Source organism: Solea solea, chromosome 5 (genome assembly GCF_958295425.1).
Source record: "Solea solea chromosome 5, fSolSol10.1, whole genome shotgun sequence".
NCBI classification, from domain to species: domain Eukaryota; kingdom Metazoa; phylum Chordata; class Actinopteri; order Pleuronectiformes; family Soleidae; genus Solea; species Solea solea.
In genome coordinates this window covers 15728609-15748856 of record NC_081138.1, presented here as the reverse complement: position 1 = coordinate 15748856, position 20248 = coordinate 15728609, and the positions used below count along the sequence as shown (strand labels likewise).

At 41.2% G+C, this 20248-nt stretch overlaps 1 protein-coding gene across 1 annotated transcript; it reads left to right on the top strand.

Moving 5' to 3' along the window:
• The first annotated feature begins 331 nt into the window (after positions 1 to 331).
• On the top strand, positions 332 to 18277 carry loxl1 (lysyl oxidase-like 1). Its single transcript, XM_058629993.1, has 7 exons — positions 332 to 1884; positions 6463 to 6571; positions 8006 to 8143; positions 13240 to 13396; positions 13612 to 13707; positions 14049 to 14164; positions 15371 to 18277. The coding sequence occupies exons 1-7, from the start codon at positions 729 to 731 to the stop codon at positions 15375 to 15377; spliced, it is 1779 nt and encodes a 592-aa protein (XP_058485976.1). The 5' UTR covers positions 332 to 728; the 3' UTR covers positions 15378 to 18277.
• Positions 18278 to 20248: the final 1971 nt, after the last annotated feature.

Here is a 20248-nt window from a genome sequence, read left to right as displayed (position 1 = left end):
TACAGTTATGTATTGCCCCTGTTACCAGTTAGGTAATATCCCATCTGCACATGTTTATTGTAATTGTTCAAGATTTAAAGGAAACGCAGGAACATAAAAAGCCTTTGAAAGATGTGGAAAGCCAAGTTCTATCTAAGCTCATACAAGATGAGAAAGGAATTCAAACCAATAAAAGTGGGGTGTTTTACACTGTAAGACTGAATGCCTTTACAGATGGTAATGTTGACTCTGGAGCCCCGGTTGCTGCAGCCCAAGAAACATCACTAGCACTAGGGCCATGTGGGACCTCTTTAAAAAAAAGGGGGAAAAAAAGAAAGTTTGAGATTTTTTTTCACAGTCCATTGTAAGCAATCAGGCAAATAGAAGCTTGCAGTCTTGCAGTGTGCAGGCACTTCTTTTCAGAGGGCAGAGAGCGATGCTGAGTCTACTGACAGGCGAGCCAGCAGACCAACAAGAACATATTCTTGTAGAACTAACAGATGGTAACACCACTAGTGGGTCTGCTGAAGTCCACTTTGAATCTCTGGGACCTGACTCTACTTGTATCCTCATCTACTGCTTACAGTGAAGACCTGCAGATGCACTCGACCACAGGTTTACTTCTCGACCCTGCATCTGTCTCAACTATCACTCCAAAGCTGCAGGAAGAGGATCCACATGTTTTACTGACAGACTTACTGGTGGTTTGAGTTTTAGCCTCAGGTGGACTGGGAGGTTTATTTTCTTTGATGTCGTGTGGTGTCTTCAGAACCAGCATGTTTCCTATTGTTGTGGCATGTGTGGGATTTGTCCTGCTAGGCTCAGGAGATGCTCAAGTTGCTTCAGAGACTCAGGGACAGAGCCAGGGTCAGGACCAGACCCAGGGGCAGGACAACTCTGCCGCTCCGTGGAGGCAGGTAATTCGATGGGAGAACAATGGCCGACTATTTAGCTTGCTTAACAGTGGAGCTGAATATGTCCCTGCTCGGGGAGGTGCCCAGGAGAGAGGACCCAGGGTGGTTGTTGCAGATTCTCTTCCACGTTCATCTGGCAGACGTCCGGGAGGTAATGTCCGCCGCCAGGCTCCCCCAAGAGGATCCTCTGAGACTGTCCGTGGTCAGGCAAGGCATCCCTTTGGCTTTGGGCAAGTACCTGATAATTGGAGACGAACTGCAGGGAGTGCCGGTGGTACCCAGTTCCAGGGATCATCTGCCACTCAGTTCAGGCCATCCACAGGCTCTTCATCATCATCTTCATCCTCATCATCGTCATCGACTTTCTCTTCATCCCCATATAATGTACCATCCTTTCCACAGTATCCTTATCCTCAAGAGCCTCCATTCCAACCAGTACCTTATGACCCTGGATTTATGGAAGGCCCAGTGAGGAGCTTTGAGCCTCCCTTTCAGCCTGTTGGTGGTGGAGTATATGGCGGTGGAGGGTATGGTGCTGGTCAGACTTATACTGGAGTGGGGTATGGAGGTGGTCTGGCTCCAGTGCTCCCAGGGTCCCCCTCTGATTTTACTGATGAGAGCTACCGTTACTACCAGCCCTACAATGTTAATCCGAATCCTAATCCTAATCCTGCAGTGCCTGCACGTGCTGCCCAGCCACCATTTGCAAGTGGACTGGACCACAGATACACCCACAGTCTATACAATGAAGAAAATGCTCCAGCCGTCCCTGTCCCAAGTGTCAACCAGGCAACATCCATGATTACGGACAGGACAGGAGCAGCTGGGCAAATACCAATCAGGAGCCCTCAGTACGAGCAGTTTCCTCCATTTGGAAGACCCCAACCTCGTGCCCAGCAGCCCATTATTCCAGGCAGAAATTCTCCAAACTCTGCCTTAGAGAACGCCGGTATGACTGTTGGAAGTGTGTATCAGCCAGAACAACAGAGAGGTAGAGTAAACTGTCTATTTGGATGTTTGTGAACTAACACAATGTATCCTTTATTTCACTATTGGGTCAGAAAGTTTAACTAAACTGTAAAAGACCTTGCGACATATGAGAAAAGTGACAGGAGATGTAGAATCTGAGGAATGTGTTGTTGTGAGGCACTTAAAATGTTTCACATTTCCCATGGAAACATGGATTGAGTTCACTCGGAGGCATTCACCCAAGATATTTCTGTCTTTGAGAAAAAAAAATGAAAAGCCTGCCATTAGATCCCTGTTACTGATGGACATATGAATTTCAAATATGTAAAACCCAGGGGGGTGTAGAAAGCTCCCAACCTCCTCAAAGACTCAGTGACGTTTTTCTAATATTCAGCATAAATGAGTGCTTAAAAAAATTGATACTTATCCAGTTTATAAACAAGGTGAATTGGACACATGGTTCATCTTTTCTCACTTAAAAGGTTATTGAAACCAGGTGTCGAGTGAGTGCCTTCCAATATACAGAGAGCACACACAAGAAGCACTGTGTTTTGTGAGAGGGGTTCTGTGCTTCAAAAAGTGGAGGACTGTTTTTTGAGGCGTGTGGAGTTTTGTTAGTAGTGGTGACCTCATGGTGGGGCTGGTGGTGGGCAGTGGTTGCTTCTGACTCAACAAGAGGAGAGAAAAAGAAAACAAGGGAAAGGGGTTACAGTACCTCACCACTCCCAGAGGGGGGAGGGAGAGCGTGGAAAGTCCCAGTAACACATGGGGTTCATTGCTTTAGCTACAGGAAATCAAACAAGTATTTAGGCAGAGTTATCTGGACCGGGAAAAAGGAGCATCAGAACCAGGTTTGGCCCTGACTTCAAAAAGGTTTTTTGTAACAAAGAGACTGTTTATTTAAATCTATCACCTATGTCTTATTAACAATGTTACTGCAGAATTATTCTCTGCAGTGAATTGTCAAAAGAGGGGTAAAAAAAAAAAAGCAAGCAGAATTAAAAAACAAAGTTTGTCTGAGTTGAGTGGACACCGAATGCTCAGACACTTAATTAAAACAGGTTTGCCTTCTGTTTTACTCAGTGATCTTCGTCACTGTGCAGAACTCTCTGGTGTGCTGTCTGCCTCGAAACCACCATTCATTAGACATTAGAGAGCGAGGAGGAGTCATTTCTGTGGCACAAACAGACACCACGTGCAGATGCCTTAATGCTCTCAGCAAATCATTGTGATAAAGATTCAGCCACAGTTGATGAAAAATTCATATTTTTTATGACACTGTATTCACTCAAGTGACCTACAATTATTAAATCTGGCTTAAAATGGAAGTTTTGTTAAAATACAAAGCTGTGTGGTATCAGATGGCATAAAGTTCAGGCACACTAAAAGATCAATTCCAGCGCCCAGGCTGCTGATGCCATTTTTGTGTGTGACACTATGTGTGGCAAACAAAGATCAGTATGAATAAAAAAAAAAAAAAAAAAAAAAACATCACTTGTGAGTGTGAGTGGCATTCACACAACTTTTACATCAAATCTTAACTTGTGTGTGCAACGTTTCACTTCATTGCAGAGTTGCAGTGCACTGGGGAACGTTGGGGGCAGATGGCTCTTTCTTTGATCAGCAGGGGTAATGCTACATGCCAGAGAATGTTTATGACATTATTTTAATCTGTCAGTTTGTCCCGGTTTAAGGTGATAGAGCCACTAGAATAGAATATTCCCCCATGTGCTCTCTGACGGCTAGACGTCATGAGTGCCTGGTTCTGACTGATCTAAAATGTCATGAAAATAATGGAATACACTCTGTGGTTTCTAAAATACAAGCTATAACGATTAGTTGCAGCCACATCAGTGTCCCAGAGAAGTGACTTGGTTAGATGTGTATGTTCAAAGCACAGTAAAGTGACACCATAGATGCTAAGTGTTTGCATCTTGATTCCTTTCTGTGGTTTTCTGCAGAAATCAAAAGCAATTTCACAACAGTTTTTAGAAAGATGTGGTTTGCAGTAAAATCACATTCACTGTTTCATCGTTAAACTAAATCCTAAATCCTACACACCAGTAGTGATCACACACAATCCAGACACAGAAGCAGTGGGTAGCACTTATCTGCACCTGGAGAGCAATCGGGGTCAGGTACTCCAGCCCTTGACTTGTGCTGGGATTTGAACTGGTGACCCTCCTGATACAAAGCCACTTGGCCATGGACTGCCCAGGACACTGTCCAGGAGCATTCACAATCGGTGGATTTGTGACATCTTGAAAAAGTAACCTGGTTTTAACATTTTGTGTTGCAAAATCAAAAAGCAGTTGTTCAGGGTGTGTTCTTCAATCTAAGCCACTCGATTCTCTTCTCTCAAAAGCTGTCTTTTTGCAGACTTAGGATAAACTCACCATGAATGTGTTTTAGTTTGGAAAGCTCCGTTGGCCCAGCCGTCACCTTAATGAAGTGACATGGCAAAGATTGCTATGATGAATTTATATATTGCCCCAACTGTGCCTTTGTGGCATATTGTCTTATCATTTCAATCTTTCTCACTCCCTGACAAAGCCACTAGCAGTTACAGTACACAGTAGTTTTAGAATCCATGATTAGAACTGAGTGATCCATCAAGACATCCCCACAGTTAGTCCACAGTAGTGAGCAAAAGAACTGGATCACTTAAATTTTAAATTTATAAAGTGTTTATTTCCTCACCAAATTAGTATTTCAACTAACAGTGAATCAGTGGTGGTTATTGCAAGTCTCGTGGTATAAACTTTGTGAAGCTGTGAAATTTAGAATGTGGCAGTCGCCTAACCAATCTATAGTATACAGCATTTTGAGAGGGAGTCTTCTTGTGTTTTATTATGCTATATTAAATATAGAGCCAGATCCAGTTTCTACTCACTGTGCCCCACTATGTTTGACTTTGTCATGCTGTCGAGAGGTGATCAGCTTTAGCTTCTCAATACATTTTTGCCTCTCTCTCTCTAAGACACCCACTTTTCCATTCCATAAAGGGCAGAGTACAAAGCCTTCTTAGGAAGAGCAAGAAAAAAAAAATGAATTTAGAGTACTATTGGAAAAACGTCTGCATTTCGCACTGCTCTTACAGTGTTTACCTAGTCTGTAGCTTCCATGTGTCCTATATCTTCAGTTGTTAGCTGTAGGGACTGGACTAGCCTGAGTTAAGTTGAAGACATTTCACCTATTATCCAAGAGGCTTCTTCCGTTCTGTCAGTTGCGATGTTTACACAGCGCCCGCAAAGGCAATGCCCTTATTTAAACTTGCAGCCAGGGAGGGAAGAATCACCTGGTTGTTAAAAATGGGTAGCGATAAAGGAGGAAACTCACCGTCTGGTATCCATAAACAGACAGTAAATAAAGGCCTTCATGCAAGCCCAAAATATTATTAAGTTAGTTATCTACTCTTGCATTGTTTAGAGAAAGAAGAAATGTTTTGTATCTGTGCTGGTCAGATGGGTTGACTTTCAGTTGCTTGAACACAATATACAATAAAATATGTTTGGCCTCTGTGGGCTTTGTGAGAGGGATGATAAATAATGCCAGAGACCCTTGCTGTCAAGGCCTTTATTGGGAACAGGACAGAAGGACATTCACTCTGACAAGTCAGGCCTTTTTCCCCCTTTTTTCACTTGTTCCTCAGGTTTTTCCGACAGCCTTGGTGAGCGACCCACTTTAAAAACAGGAGTAGTACTATGAGATCACTGTTGTTTTACTCAGCCACGCACATTCTCCCCGTCTGTGTAACAGTCTGGCTCACTTGCCGAATCTCATCGCTTCATCTCTGTCACTTGTGTGTGCAGAAACCAAAGAATGAAGAACAGGCTCTATATTGCGTCAGGCTCTCTCTGATACTTAATCCCAGAAATGGCCGCTTGATGTGATCCCAACAAATATCACTTGTTATCCTGTCGTCGTCTGTGATAAATATCAAGCTGAAGTGGCACATGCATATTAATATTACAATCATTAAATTTCACATGACTTAACAGAAGAAAGCAACAATAAGCTTATAACAACATAAGATGCTGATAATGAGTCCACTGTATATGCATTTTTATGTTTTTTTGGGAAATCGAGATGTCAAGATTGTGCACTCAGCCTCAGTCCGGGAGTGAAGCCAATGAGCAAAAGCATTTTGTTAGAAAACCATGATAATAATCTGGAATGCTCAGTGATTAGTGGCCAATTACTTTCTTGAGAGTGACTCAGTCCTGAACTGCAGGCCCTGTCACTGTATCCTCACTCATCATAACCTCTATCCACGCCACACATATTTACCAGGTATTAAAGATGGTCAATCATTGACAATTGGATTACTTTGGGTTTAAATGAGAATATAATAACAGTGCAACAAATATTGCTGTGATCTTTTTTTTTTTTTTTTTTTTTTAAATGTAGCTTCTTCTTTGGTGTTTAACAGCAGTTGTTGCATTACTGTCTTTCTCTACTCTTTGACTTGCATTATGTTACAGAGGAATTTAAGTAATTATGCTATTTTTTTTGCCTTTTTTTCTTTGCAAATTTGTTGTGACAATGTTGTGATAAATGAAATGACAATATACAGTAAGCAGTTTGTCTGTCTTTTCAGGTTTGCCTGACCTTGTTCCTGATCCCAATTATGTCCAGGCTTCCACATACATCCAGAGAGCTCACATGTATTCTCTTCGATGTGCTGCAGAGGAGAAATGTCTGTCAAGGTAAAAAAAAAAAAAAAAGAGGTGGAAGTCATTTACTGTCTAGCATGTATTTATTTATACATTTCTTTTTCAGTGGGTTGTTTCTTGTGTCAGTGTATCAGAAATGGTTTTGTTTCATGTTTACTACCAGGTAATATGTCTTAATGTCTTGTGAGCCAGAGTGCATCTCGATCTCATCGGAGATGTATGAGTCCTTTAAGGTGTGTAGTCACATCCCACTTGCAAGAGGTGTGACCAACAGACGTAGATCCAAATGTTTCTGTATGTTTCTCTCTAACAAAGCAGACCAATGATCCAGATGATGTATGCAGAGCGACAGAAAACATGTCAACAAACATGCTTTGTTTTCTAGGAGCGATGGCTATCTAGTAATAGTGTCTAATGACTGTTATCTAGCCTGGCTAATGTCAGACTGCGTCTCACTCGGGCGAAGCTACAGCTGAATTGAAAGACATTGATAAGTTGCTCTTTGGTGGCCATGTTGGATGTATACAAAAGCTGCTAGACGTCGCTTCTCTGGGGGAAAAACCTGTTTGTGATTGGTTTTAAGTTGGCCAAAATGATGTCCTTGCCAGACATGAAATCAAATCACTGGTGGACTCGGCTGGGTTCACCCTAGCTAATATGAATCGGAAAGAAAATGGTGTTTTCTGTTTTCTGTAACGTAGCCTTTTGATAGACTGGTCGTATGTTCTGGTCGTTCCCTGCTTCACATCGACAAAATATATGTTTGTGAACTGTTTCACCTTTGGTTACAGTTACTCACTGAGTGAACATCCACTTCTCTGACATAGCCTTTAATAAACCCATTCTCTGCAATAACATCTGAAATAAACAATAACAAAAAAACACAACAACACCACAAAGAAAGGGATTTGAAAGAATCTGGTTATCTATGGGGATACAAGCTGTTTCATTTCTCTGTGTGAGTAGACCCCTTTCCCTGGTGCCCCAGCCCTGGGCCCTTGGACTGTCTCTTCACTAAGGACACTACTGAAATGACAGAAGCGTGTTGTCCCTGTGGCTGCTCTATTTGCCCTCTTCCCATCAAAAGCACAGTCATCCCTCAAAGCCCTTTCATATCCTGTCTGAGTTTGCTGCAATCACCGACAGATAGGCTCTTGTAATTTGCCATACACTCCAATGTCAACAACAGCCAGAAGACAAATGTGTTGGATCTTCAGTGTTATTGTGCTGTTGTTCCTCCATTTTCACACAAAAAAAGTGAGTGTTTTCTCTCAATGTTGAAACTGTGGAGAGATGGTTGTAATCTGTAGAATGAATTATTTAGTAGATATTCTCCTGCCTTCAAGCCCTTACACTCCTGCTTTTTTTTTGTCTTTTCTTGTCTTTGTTATGAGAAAAAGAGATATGCTGAGATTATTTTGTGCAGTTTCACTCACAGGTTTTGTTTGTTGTACGTCTGCCTTTCAGCTCTGCCTATGGCCCTGAGACCACCGACTACGATGTGAGGGTCTTGCTGCGATTCCCACAGAGGGTGAAGAACAAGGGCACTGCCAGCTTCATGCCTAACAGGCCACATAATACCTGGGAGTGGCATAGCTGTCATCAGTAAGTGCTTAAAACAAACTAGGTTTTTATTCACTCCACTTAGGTCAGAACAATATTAGCTTCTTTGGCAACAACATGTTTACTGTAGGTTTTTCTCTGACAGAGAGTTTTTGTTTAACTTTAAGTTACTGTGTGTATTTACTGGGTTCTTAAAGTTTTGCCTTCTCAGCAACTTTATAAGCATTAAGGCAAAGTTAGTGGTTGTTGGTTTCCAAGCTAGGACACCAGTATGACTTCTTATTCCAAAGGTGAAATCTGCTTTCAGTCTAAACTGAGGTGAATATCTTTGAACACGTTTGTTGAATTTAATGGCTTCGGTCTGTTCAGTCACCTCCATCGATGGATACCAGAGGAGGAAAAGCAGATATACTGTACATTTTACCACTGAGTGATTGTTGACTTCAAACATATAGATGTCTAATAAAACAATCTAAAGGTGGGTAGTGCAAGTGCATTAGGGCATGTCCAACTCAAATTTAATCTTGGTGCAAAGTGAGGTGTAAAGGGGTTGTATTTATTGTCTGTTTTAGTAGCATCAACTAAGCCAATCAGACTTTCTCTTGTCATATTCCCTTTCAAAGCCAGGTGTGTATGTGCCTGGTGCATTGCTAATTAAATGGTGAATGCAAAACAAACTGGACAAGTGAACCATTCTCTGCTGAAGAGATGGGTAAATGCAAAGGGCTGGAAATCTGTGTTTAAAAAGAAAGGTTTAAGGAACTTTAAAATAAAATGTGCCAAAGGCAAGTTTGAAGTTAATTAATCATATTTCGATTTCTCAGCTATTGTAACAGTTTACTTTAATGGAGAGGGAGGAAGAGACTGAGGTACAGTGGCAGATAGGAGTCCTGTTGAAAATGAAGGATGCTCCTGTTGCCAGTGGACCCTCTTTCTCCACCATCAACAACTCCATTAGACTGTAAAACACATTTAACTGATGAGGAAGAGGAGGAGAAGAAGGAGCGCTGAAGAGCGTCCCGGTGTGTGACACAAGCAGAGAGGACGTGGATGTGAATCCGCGCATGTTGGTGCATCTAATGCGGTGCTTAAATAAACATGAAAATGATGCGCCATTGACCTCGAAAAATCGAGTCTAAAGTCAATGGGGCAGAATTTTCACGCTTATTTGAGCATTAAGCACCAACATGAGCACAGTGGTTTTCTGCTGCCTCAAGATAGCGACCCAGCAACATTGCACCTAACCGTACCGCATTTCAAGACCAACCTCTGGCACGCTGATGAGCACAAATGCATTTGCTACCTACATGACATGGGCACTGGGCGTGAAAATGACAACCGCTCCATTTGGAAACCAGCAGCGGCACTTGCGCTGTGGTTTGCGTCACTTTGTGTCAGGTGTAAGACGGGGCCCACGGAGTTCATCTGAACGTTGATCATACGAGAAATTGAATATCTGAATTTCACATTACATGATGAATGATGATATTTCGCTGCGTGGGTCTGATCAGTTCAGAAAGCAGTTATCTCATTGTGTCCTCTTCTGAGGACAGTTTGAGATGTTTTTGCTGGGGGAGCAGTGGCTTCAACTGAATCCCTGCGGGGAGACTTCCGATGATGTGATTCAGAGGGTACTGTCATTATTTTATGACAGTATATTCCTTGTAGACCAGCTCCAATCTCAATTTCAGCGAGTCCGCCCACTTCCTTTACACTAAGGCTCTGCTACTGTCCTCATCTTAGAGGAATGTTCACTAGCCATTTGGAGATTGGCAGTGTTGTTTCTGTCTGACATCAGTCTGCGTTTACACAGTGGTTTCCAGGGGGCAGAAAGCCAAAGCAATCATTCCACTGGCTGTGGGATCAGAACGACAAATCAGTCCATTTTTACTTGTCAATCTGTGACACCAGATGAAACAGTTGTTATAGTATATGGGTTACTGGGACAGAGTGTTTGGTTACTGAGAAATATCTTAAGAGGAACGGAAATCTCTCTCTCTCAGATTCTCACCATTAACTTGCCTGTCCTACATTTTTCTCAAATAAGCTGTGGTGGTTGACAGTTCAGTGCTGACAACGCTTCTCTGTACAATCATGCGTGAGTATTTGAGAGAGCAAAGAGACAGAATTCCACATTGCTTTTATACTAACCACGGTGTGAAGCACAGACATCAGAAATGACAGAAAAGACTGCAGTTACCTGGACACAAGGTCTTCATTAGCTGATAGTACTACATGGAAGGCAAATGTCAGGCCCCTGCTGGATGGCACTAACAACAGTAATCCTCTGTGTTTTACACTCTGAGCTGTGATCAGTGAGACCCTGAGAAAGTCTTGTATGTCCCAACACCAGTGGAAAATGACTCATGACTATCAAGAATACCTGGAAATGTTTTGCACATTACGAGTGTAAGCGATGCCCGTTATAGACTTTATGTCTCTCCATCACCACATTCTCTATCGCTGACATAGTCAACGAGGGCGAATCCAAGAATCCAAGGGGGGCTGAGGATCTTTCAGGCACCTCATGGTCCAGCTTCCACCTCTTGCAATTATTTTCCTCTGCTCGCCACACTCCTTTGACACTAACACACACACACATACAGTAAAAATAAGCTCAAAATTGGGAACACAATCATAATTCCTGGCTCTCCAATTCCCACACGGTTTTTGTATGTAGTCCGTTTGAATGTGTACCCGTGTTCCCCCGCATGGCTCAAAAAGACATGACATTGGACACAGACACTTAGATTTGCATGTCAACAGACACTATAAAGCTGTTTATGCTTTTTATTTTTGTTTTTTTTAAACAAAGACGTGTTGACAGGTGTCCTACCTGTGAGTAGCCCCTAATTGGTTTCCTCTCCTGTGTAAAGAATGAGTCCTTGTCACTTGCTCCATCGGTTGGAAAATAACCACATTTCCCTTGTCAGTCTTTAATGACTGTTGGAGCAAACGCTGTTGCTCTGTTGAAACATGGGCCATGAGGTAAGGCAAAAGGGCAATATTTATATAGTGTGAAATGGTGTGACTGTATGTAAGCCAGTGCTGACCTCACCAGCGACAAGTAAAGTCAACACCAGTTAAGGATACTGTATGGCACCATTTAAGAGTCTTTGAATGATGGAAACAAACTTTCTCTAAGTGCATGGAGGAGTATTTAAATCTTGTATACTTCCATTTGAGTTTCTCTTATAATGAACATCATTTTGCTGCCAAGTCATTTTTTTGTATCAAAAAACATTTTAGGGTTCACATTTAATTGAGGTTTTGCTTTTAAATCTAATCATTAATGTATACCACTTCAGTCCTCATGTTTTATTACGCCTAAACCTGTAATTATTTTAAGGGAAATTGTTATGTCTGTATTATTCCTGAGGGAGTGAAGTTACAGTCTCCATAAATGTTTGGGAAATCGAAATAATCAAACACTCAGACCTCCGGTACTGCCAGATCAGAAGATTTGTGTTGCTATTAATAATTGTTTAATTAAATGAAAAAAATGAGATCATAATAGTGTGTTAACATATCTCAAATCAACTTGGCTTTTTCATACCACTGAACAATACAAATATCCTCCAAAATGGCCATAAATGCAGGATTTATTGTTGGGCAACCAAACCTAGAATCCAGCAGGTGTTTTGATGAAAGCAATGCATTTACAAAGAAAATAACTTTGCAACTTTGTGCTCAGTATATTGTAGCCATTTATTTGTATCTCCATTTATTGGAGCCGCAGAGCTCTGGCTAGGGTAGGAGTGTGGATCCGGCTGGAGTTTGAGTGCTGGCCTGGGGCAGGGGGCTGTGGAGCTCCACGGAGGTCTCGCAGGGAGCAAGTGCCATGCATGGCCGGGCAGGGCCACCTGAGGGCTGGGGAGAGTCGGGGAGCATCAGGGAGGGAGTGTGCAAGGGAACGCAAAGGTTTTGTAAGGAAAAAGTTTGCTCTAAAAAAAACGGTCCACCTTGACCCTAAGGGGGCACCATAGTAATTAGATTGCAGTAGATGTGTAAATGTTGATACAGATTGTGGGACATATCTTGCCATGTCTTGTGTATGTTGTGTGTGTGTGACAAATTGTCATGACCAGAAATCTGACAGCCATGCATCAAAGTCAGTAGCACTCCACCATCTCCAGTTTTGTCTGTATCCAATCTCTTCAGAGTATGACATTTAGATGTCTGTTCTGTGGAAACACATTGTTTGCTTATTTTATTGGATAATTTCAGCCAGTCCGTTTCTGCTGACAACATTCCATGTACTTATATTTTCTCTGAAAAACAAGGCTATTGAAACACACACACACACACACACACACACACACACACACATACGCAGGTTTAGGTCCCCACTACATTAGTAATACCTGGACACTCACACACACACAAGTTTGCATAAAAAGTTAGCATAAAACCAAAACCATTGTGAAATGATCTTAATTATATAGCCACAGTCAGTCATGTGGAGTGTTCTAGTAATTTTGTTGTTATCTCTTCTGCAATAAATCCTTCAAAGTAATGACCAAAGAGCTTTTCCCATCAACATGAAATTATGTTGTCACCGCACTTCCCTGCAAGTGTACCCCTTGTTAGCATGTTGCACAATTATGTGCAGTGCAGTGCCTGTAAAGAGTGAAGATCACCACGGGGTCACTTTGACATCCGGGGGAGGTCTGTAATAATGTAAAGGACGTCGGATGAACCAGGCGCCCGTGCTTTTCTAAGCTGCTAAAGCTGTGGCTAATACACAAATACACAGTTACCAGTGCGATGCAGTGCACACACCTGATCTTTCAAACTGATACAAGCTAATTAACAGCATTCATACATCATTAGGGTGTTAATGTCGTGCTTCAACAACACCGTATTCGCTGACATTAATTAGTATCCGTTGTTCTTTCATATTTAATGACGTGAGGTGCAACATCACTTATGTAAATGTTAACAAATGAGACCTACAGGTTCTATGTACAACCGTTGTTTATCTTAAAACCAACTTGGATATGGCTCAATAGCGGCATCAAATTATGATTTTCTTTAAAAAATACACTTGATTGACTTCTACTTATGTTAACTACAGTGAGCTTATGTTTCTTTTTTTTGATTGTTTAGTGTTTGATGTATTTTGCTTGTTGCTATAGGCACTACCACAGCATGGATGAGTTCAGCCATTATGATTTACTGGAGGTCAGCACTGGCCGCAAAGTGGCAGAGGGTCACAAGGCCAGCTTCTGCCTGGAGGACACTACCTGTGACTTTGGTCACCTGAAGCGCTTTGCCTGCACCTCTCATACTCAGGTAATGCAGCAGACACGGCCGCCCACAACACCATATGCTTCATCAAGAGCGTGTCAATATTCCTCCACTACATGTATTGACTATTGCAGCTGTAAAGTAAAGAAAGAAACTAGAGATGGATTCCACTCCAAAGCCTGTCATGTGCTGTATGCTGCAACATGTTATTTTGATGTTCCTTTAGAACTGTCTCTCTCTCTCCCCCTCTGTGTCTTTAGGGTCTGAGTCCAGGCTGCTACGATACGTACAATGCTGACATCGACTGCCAGTGGATCGATATCACTGACATCAAACCTGGCAACTACATATTAAAGGTAAGAGTCAATGAAGCCTGGGTGGGCAAGGACATAGAGTGTGTGTGCCACAGGTCATGGATGACGGTGAGGATCGATTCCACATCGAGATTTAAACATTTTTGAGGTTTTCATGGCTCAGTGACACTGGTTCCCCATCCATCACATGGTCCATTTTTCATGCATATTTTATCATGCATGGAAAATGGCCACTTGATGTATAGTACACACACAAAATCTATTCACAGTTGTATTCAGTGTTTTCTTTTTAAAGCATGATTGGTCAGCATTAGCTGGTTGTTGAGATCTAGTGATTATGTTGAATTGTAATTTGCTTTCCTGTTTGTTTTTTTGGTCTCCAGCTCCAGGTTAATCCCAAATTCTTGGTGCTGGAATCAGACTTTACCAACAATGTGGTCAGGTGTAACATTCACTATACAGGACGGGCTGTTAGAACAACCAACTGCAAGCTAGCACAGTAAGTAAGAAGGGATTATCACATGGTAAATTAGAGACTTTACTGGGAGTTGGTATTCCTGGTCAGTTTTCGTACATTGTGCTTTTGCAGAAAGGTTTTTTTTTTCATATAAGGTGGTGGCTAAATGCAGTTTAGCCACCAGTGTGTTTTAAATTACTTAGTGAACTTAATAGGGTCTTGGTTGAAATATTTGATGTAATGAATTATGGTCTCCAGTAAAAATTAATTGCCCCTGAAACTTTAATTTTTTTTTCCGAAGGGCAGTAGGGGTGTTTAACTTTTCAGTGGTGCTATTATGAAGTGTATGATTGCATTAAGAATTACCATTACATCCCTGTAAAAGGACCTCACACAGAGAGGTCCACTCTCTGTAAGAGGTCACGTGTGAGGAACATTAAGTTCTGTATATATGAACATGGGAGCTCCATTGTCTGTGTTGGTTTTCACTGTTTACGTGAAACCAACATGAATTAATATGTTTGCCTTCACACTGTTCCCACAAAGTTGGACACGGTGGTTAATACCATTATATACAATTACATTTAATAATACAGTATATGCTATGTCCCACGACCATCATTTAAGTCATTGATTTTTTTTTCTTAACTCTTTCGTAGCTGTGCATTTATTGATATCTCGACAAAGATACTCTGACCACAATGACGGGCTTATGTTAAAGTTCATCCAACCAAGCAATTAGTTTACAATCAAACCGTGACTACTCCACAACGTTAATCACATGTTTATTATTGTTAGCATGACAATTAAGGTCTGTTACTACAGGGTTCAGACAAATGACCCATGGACAAAAAACATAAAACAGCATAATATACTAATGAAACCTATATTCTGTGCTAAGTCACAACAACAGTTGGAAGCAGTAGAAGGCGGTTTGATGTCCATTTATGTTCAGACTGTCCCCATATACAGTGATGTAAAGGTAACAAGTTTATATTATTGTAACATTTATATTTACAACATTGTTTGTAGAGTTTGGCCATTTTAGCGTCAACATCAATATTCTACAAAATGATCTAATGAGAATAAATAAACACCCTTCCTGTGTAATTCCTCGGATCAGGACATTATCAGCCACCACTGTTCTTTACTGTTTATATGCTGCAGTATTTCATGTTGTGTCAAAATCCTTCTCTGAATGTGGATCTCTACATTTCCTCAAAATGTCATTTGCTGTTTATTTTACAGGTCTTGAACAGGCACTGGATGCCAGGCTGCCAAACTAGAGTGACCGTGATCGCTATTCCATTGAAATGTGAATGGAATCCATTTATTGTTGGTTTGTTGTTGCTGGTGTTGTTTGTCTCTATTATCTTGTGCTGTTTTTGGTATCTTGGACCTGAGAAGAATGTGGTTAACTAGCGTTATGAGACACACGTGTGTGTGTGTGTGTGTGTACACCACATACACACAGGTTCATGTGAAAGTCAGTGCAGCGGACACTGCATTGACTTTCATTAATTACGAGAGCCTAAACAAAGCGTTATCCCTAATTTTATTCATAAATAGGTAATGCCTTAACCTAACCTTAACCTAACCACAATTCAAATGTTAGCCCTAAACGTCCTCAGAAATGAGGTTCTGCCTCATTTGGACCAGGGTTTGGTCTCAATGAGGACTGGTCCTGGCAAGGTCAGTGTTTATGCCAGAAATGTCCTAAAGGAGTAACAAATACAAACACACATAAAGCGTTATGTAATCCATACTTCTAATTGATATTCTAATGATATACTAATAAGTAACAGTTTGTTTTAATTGTGTCCAAACAACTATATTTCTTGTGTGTAATTTCTTTTTAAGAGATTTTTTTTTGCTGTGCTGAATATGTGACCTTAGGTAGGTTAGGGTTCATCAAGAATACAACAAATAAAATTAGGGGCTAAGTCCCAAGTGCATCCAGTCATGCAGGATGAGGGCAGACAGACATGCCCAGTGGCATCTCCACTGCTTCAGTGGGTCAGGCTGAGATGCTGTGATTCTCTAAACACATCCTGTTAAATGTTGTGTTCTCAGCAAGAAGAAAAAACAAGGTCCTTTTTTTTTTTCCTCCATTTTTCAGCTCCATCAAACTTTAAGTCAGCAGGAAGACAGATACTGTCAGTGCTGCATACCCCCGTGCATCCTTTCTCGTTTTAGTCAAACATGAACAAGAAGCTCAACTCAACTAGAAAAGGCGAAAACAAGACAAGTATTTTACCTCTGTGTTCAACTAACAACACCGGTCAGATGGCATATAAGGCATCTATACCTTTTCAAGAGCAAATATACAAATATTCCACTGTTGCATGACTTTAATAGTGGAGATTATTTTGTTTGTACTGTGTTTATCCATTCTGACCTTTATTATAACTTGAAATGTAATGAAATTATATATTTTTTTTCTTGATAATCTGAATAATTCAAAAAAAAACTACTGCTACAGACTTGCTATTAATGCAGAGTGCCAGAAAGATGTCTATACCTACCTCTCTGAGTGGGCTGTTTGTTTTTGATAACTGCGTAGTTTCCATTTGAATGCCTGCGGTGGCTGGCTGTGACTCTGAAATCTCCATTTACCACGCATATTCAAGGATGAAAGACAATCATTTAGTGACGTTCTTTAAATGTAAACATTATACTCCTTAAAGATTTCAGACCTGAAGATAAATCAAAACAACATAAATACAGTAAAATGAAATAAAGCAAAGAGTGAATTATAGTCTGTCTTCTATCATGGCGGGAGCAACAACAGAGTGATGGAACATATAGTTTCCACACAACATTGGGCACAGTAACAGGAGTTGTATTATCAGTTGCCTGTGACTCTTCTCCTCTCTGCATTGTTCTTTCTTGTTTTATTCCTCTGGAAATGCCCATTGCCCTGATTTCAACTGTATTGGTGCTGCATGTCTATAAGAACCAAAATGAGTAAAGTTGGAAATATTAACCCATGCCCCTGATGATAAAAACAACTAGTTAATGACTGAAAGTGAATAAATTAATTGCTTATGCTAACAATGAATAGCAGAAACAACTGAAGCAGCACTTGTCCACGAATACTGTGAATCAAACCCATACCCACAATATTTTTTCCCACCATTCAATTTTTGTTTGTTTCTTTGTTTTTGAAAAGACTGTCTGTTTTAAATGACTGTTTGCAATAAGCCTAAAAATGCAGGTCTTTCATATTGTACTGTAAATAGGCAGCTCTTTAATTTGGCCCACTCTAGCGGATTACACTGTAAAAATGCATCAATGTGTGATTTTGACATTCGGTGGAACAAACAAATGAAAGGAGACAGTTGCGCAGCATCCTTGACATGGTGATGAAATTTGTAACATTGAACACCTGTCAACGTGTCATATAGCTCTCAATAAATACCTTTACACGTCAGCTGTTTGCTCAGAACTGAAGATGGATGCAAGGCTTCGCTCTGGTCCTCTGCATATGAGACCATATCTGAAGCGTTATATAAAATACATACTGTATAAGTGCCTCCAAAGGAAATGCCATATGACAAGTGTGATAACTTATTGAAATCATCCCCCTTATAAAAGCATAGGGGTGGGGCCTATATGTTTAATGCATTAAGGGAATTTCCCAGGTATTGTATGTGATTGTGTAATGCATTATTCAGGCAGGGATGCAAATCTGACCTTCACAAATACAGAAAACCACACACTTCCTATACAATAAGCTGCTTACCAACACCAAGCAGTGACTGCAGCAATGGCGGAGTGACACCACTGTGCATACATAAGCCGGTCTGACTAGTTTTCATGCTCTTGATGAGATTCCACAATCTGTCAAGTTGAGATATATGTGAAGAGACACTGAGAAATAATAATAAGACTGGATTTTATTTCCTTTATTGCCTCACACCATCACCACACAGCCAAAGACACATTCATTCTCGGTTCACGCTCTTTGATTTCTGGCATCTTAAACAGACAAGTCACGTACAACGTGACACTGTGTTGAAACAATGACGGATGCAGGATGATGAAATGTTATCTGAGCTTGTGTTTGCTTCATTTGCAGTCGTGCATTGTGCATTTCTCCAGATAATGTATGTTGTGATTCAGCGCTATACAAATAAAATTGAACTGAACTGACTTACTGAAAGCCAAATAAAATACCGCCAGTGACTTGACTTAGCATTGATGTGCGCCACTGTCATGTGAAAGTCTAAACAACTTATGTGATTACAAGCTTCATCATACTTTGATTACTGCAAATCAAGATAACATTCAGTTCACACACGTCTCTATCTCTCAAAGTCTTATGAAAACTGAACCATGAGAGATAAGATTGCGTTGGATTCTGCCCTGTACCTAATAAAATGGCACCTCAAAGGCGCACAACTGTGAGGTGCTTCTGCTGTGAAATAATAGTATTCGGAAAAACACAGAGACATTCCTGATGGAAGAATTTCCTGACGCCCGGAGGACTGAGAATCCATTATCTGGTTGTTTTGATACGCAGTTCTTGCTCTCATATTTGGTCCTAACAAAGCTCTGACCCCTGTGATGGGAATTTCTGTTGTTATGGACTGTTTGTTCAGGCTGTTCACATGAAATCACCACATTCCACCTCTCTGTGACACGTTCTGTTGTTTTGTCAAAGTGCAGCGTGCAGCACGTGCCTTCTGTGTCTGTACTTTTTTGTGAATGTGTGAGAGAGGGAAGGATAATGCTCACAAGAAGCCAAATGATGTATCGAGTGTCTTTTCCTGTGAGAAATGGATAGAATAGCATGTCCAGTTGAAAGGTTTACATTGTTCTTAAGCACGTCTCTGGGTTGAGTAGCATAAATTGAGAACTGTATTCATTCATAAGCATATGCCACATTTTCAACAGCTGAGTTAAAGACGTTGGACATCCACGACCATTTCTTGCAACAAATGAATGCAACAGTTTTATTGGTTTGTTGTTTTTGCTTGTTTTTTGTAGTTTTGTTTTAGAAATGTGCTGGAAGGGGTTTCCCAAGTAAATCCAAATAGTGTAAGATTCTGAATGGGACACACAAAAATACCCTAAAGGGGTGAACGGAACGAAGCCTGGGAGACACGTACTGCAAGGCTGAGATATGGCACATGATACACAATAGCAGCAATGTCAACAAAAGTAAGTATGGAAGTTGGAAAGTAGAAGAGGGAAGAGAAAAGGGACGGTTTAGCACAACTAGCAGCATGAGGCAGGAGTCCGTGTTGGTCTAATGTTCAGAACAGTTTGCTAGATCACATGTCAGATGTTACTGATTAGCTGAGAGCTTGTGCCGTGTCACTGCCGTTCCCGATTCAAGAGTTGAACCAGGGTAAAAATGCTATTTGTGTGATTTCAGTTTCTGCACTCACAGCCATGTTGTTGTAACCCCGTCTGAATTGTGCAGGCCCCTTCAATTTCAGCGCATGAGCTGTGCTAACGGTCTGGAACCTTATCAAAAAAAACACGTCAGACGATAATGCATTAGCATCCAGACGAATGAGAACGAAGCTGGACTGCACGCACATTAGGTTGTAACATGATAAGAGCAAATCCACTGCATTGGGACTAGCAGAATGCGATGTCTGATCGTTGATAAGGAGACGATCTGTACGGAGAGCCAATAAAAACCCCCCGAGACAAATATTTCCTCTTACAACAAACTGCATTTACTCCACCAGCAAACCTGTGTAAAGCAACGAGCGATTTGCAGCTGCAAGCATCCGACCTAATTGAGGAAACAGATCAAGTGAAGTGAAGCAGGACTGATTAGATCGTCCAGCATTCTCAGTGGCCAGACGTCATTGAATACACAAGACCCCTGCAGGTATGGAAGCCATGGGAGTAATGCTGCCGATGGAAAAACATGAGAAAAGCTCTTCTCTGGGGTTTGAGGTTGTCAGTCAGGGGCCAAATGAGTGCTGCCCGATGACAGTGGGCTATATCAGTTTTACTCTCTGCACATGATGCTGGATGAGATTGAGCCTCGGAGATCCGTGATTGATATAGACAGGCTGTGGAGGTTGTTATGACTGTGATGACAACTTTGACCTGCCATCGCCTACTGAGACTAATATGTTCCGCCTCACATCCATTACCACC

Excerpts from the sequence above, each read along its gene's own strand:
- loxl1 (XM_058629993.1), top strand. The coding sequence starts at position 729 with ATGTCGTGTGGTGTCTTCAGAACCAGCATGTTTCCTATTGTTGTGGCA. Across the intron at positions 6,572-8,005 it reads GAGGAGAAATGTCTGTCAAG|CTCTGCCTATGGCCCTGAGA; the intron begins GTAAAAAAAAAA and ends TCTGCCTTTCAG. Across the intron at positions 13,397-13,611 it reads CCTGCACCTCTCATACTCAG|GGTCTGAGTCCAGGCTGCTA; the intron begins GTAATGCAGCAG and ends CTGTGTCTTTAG.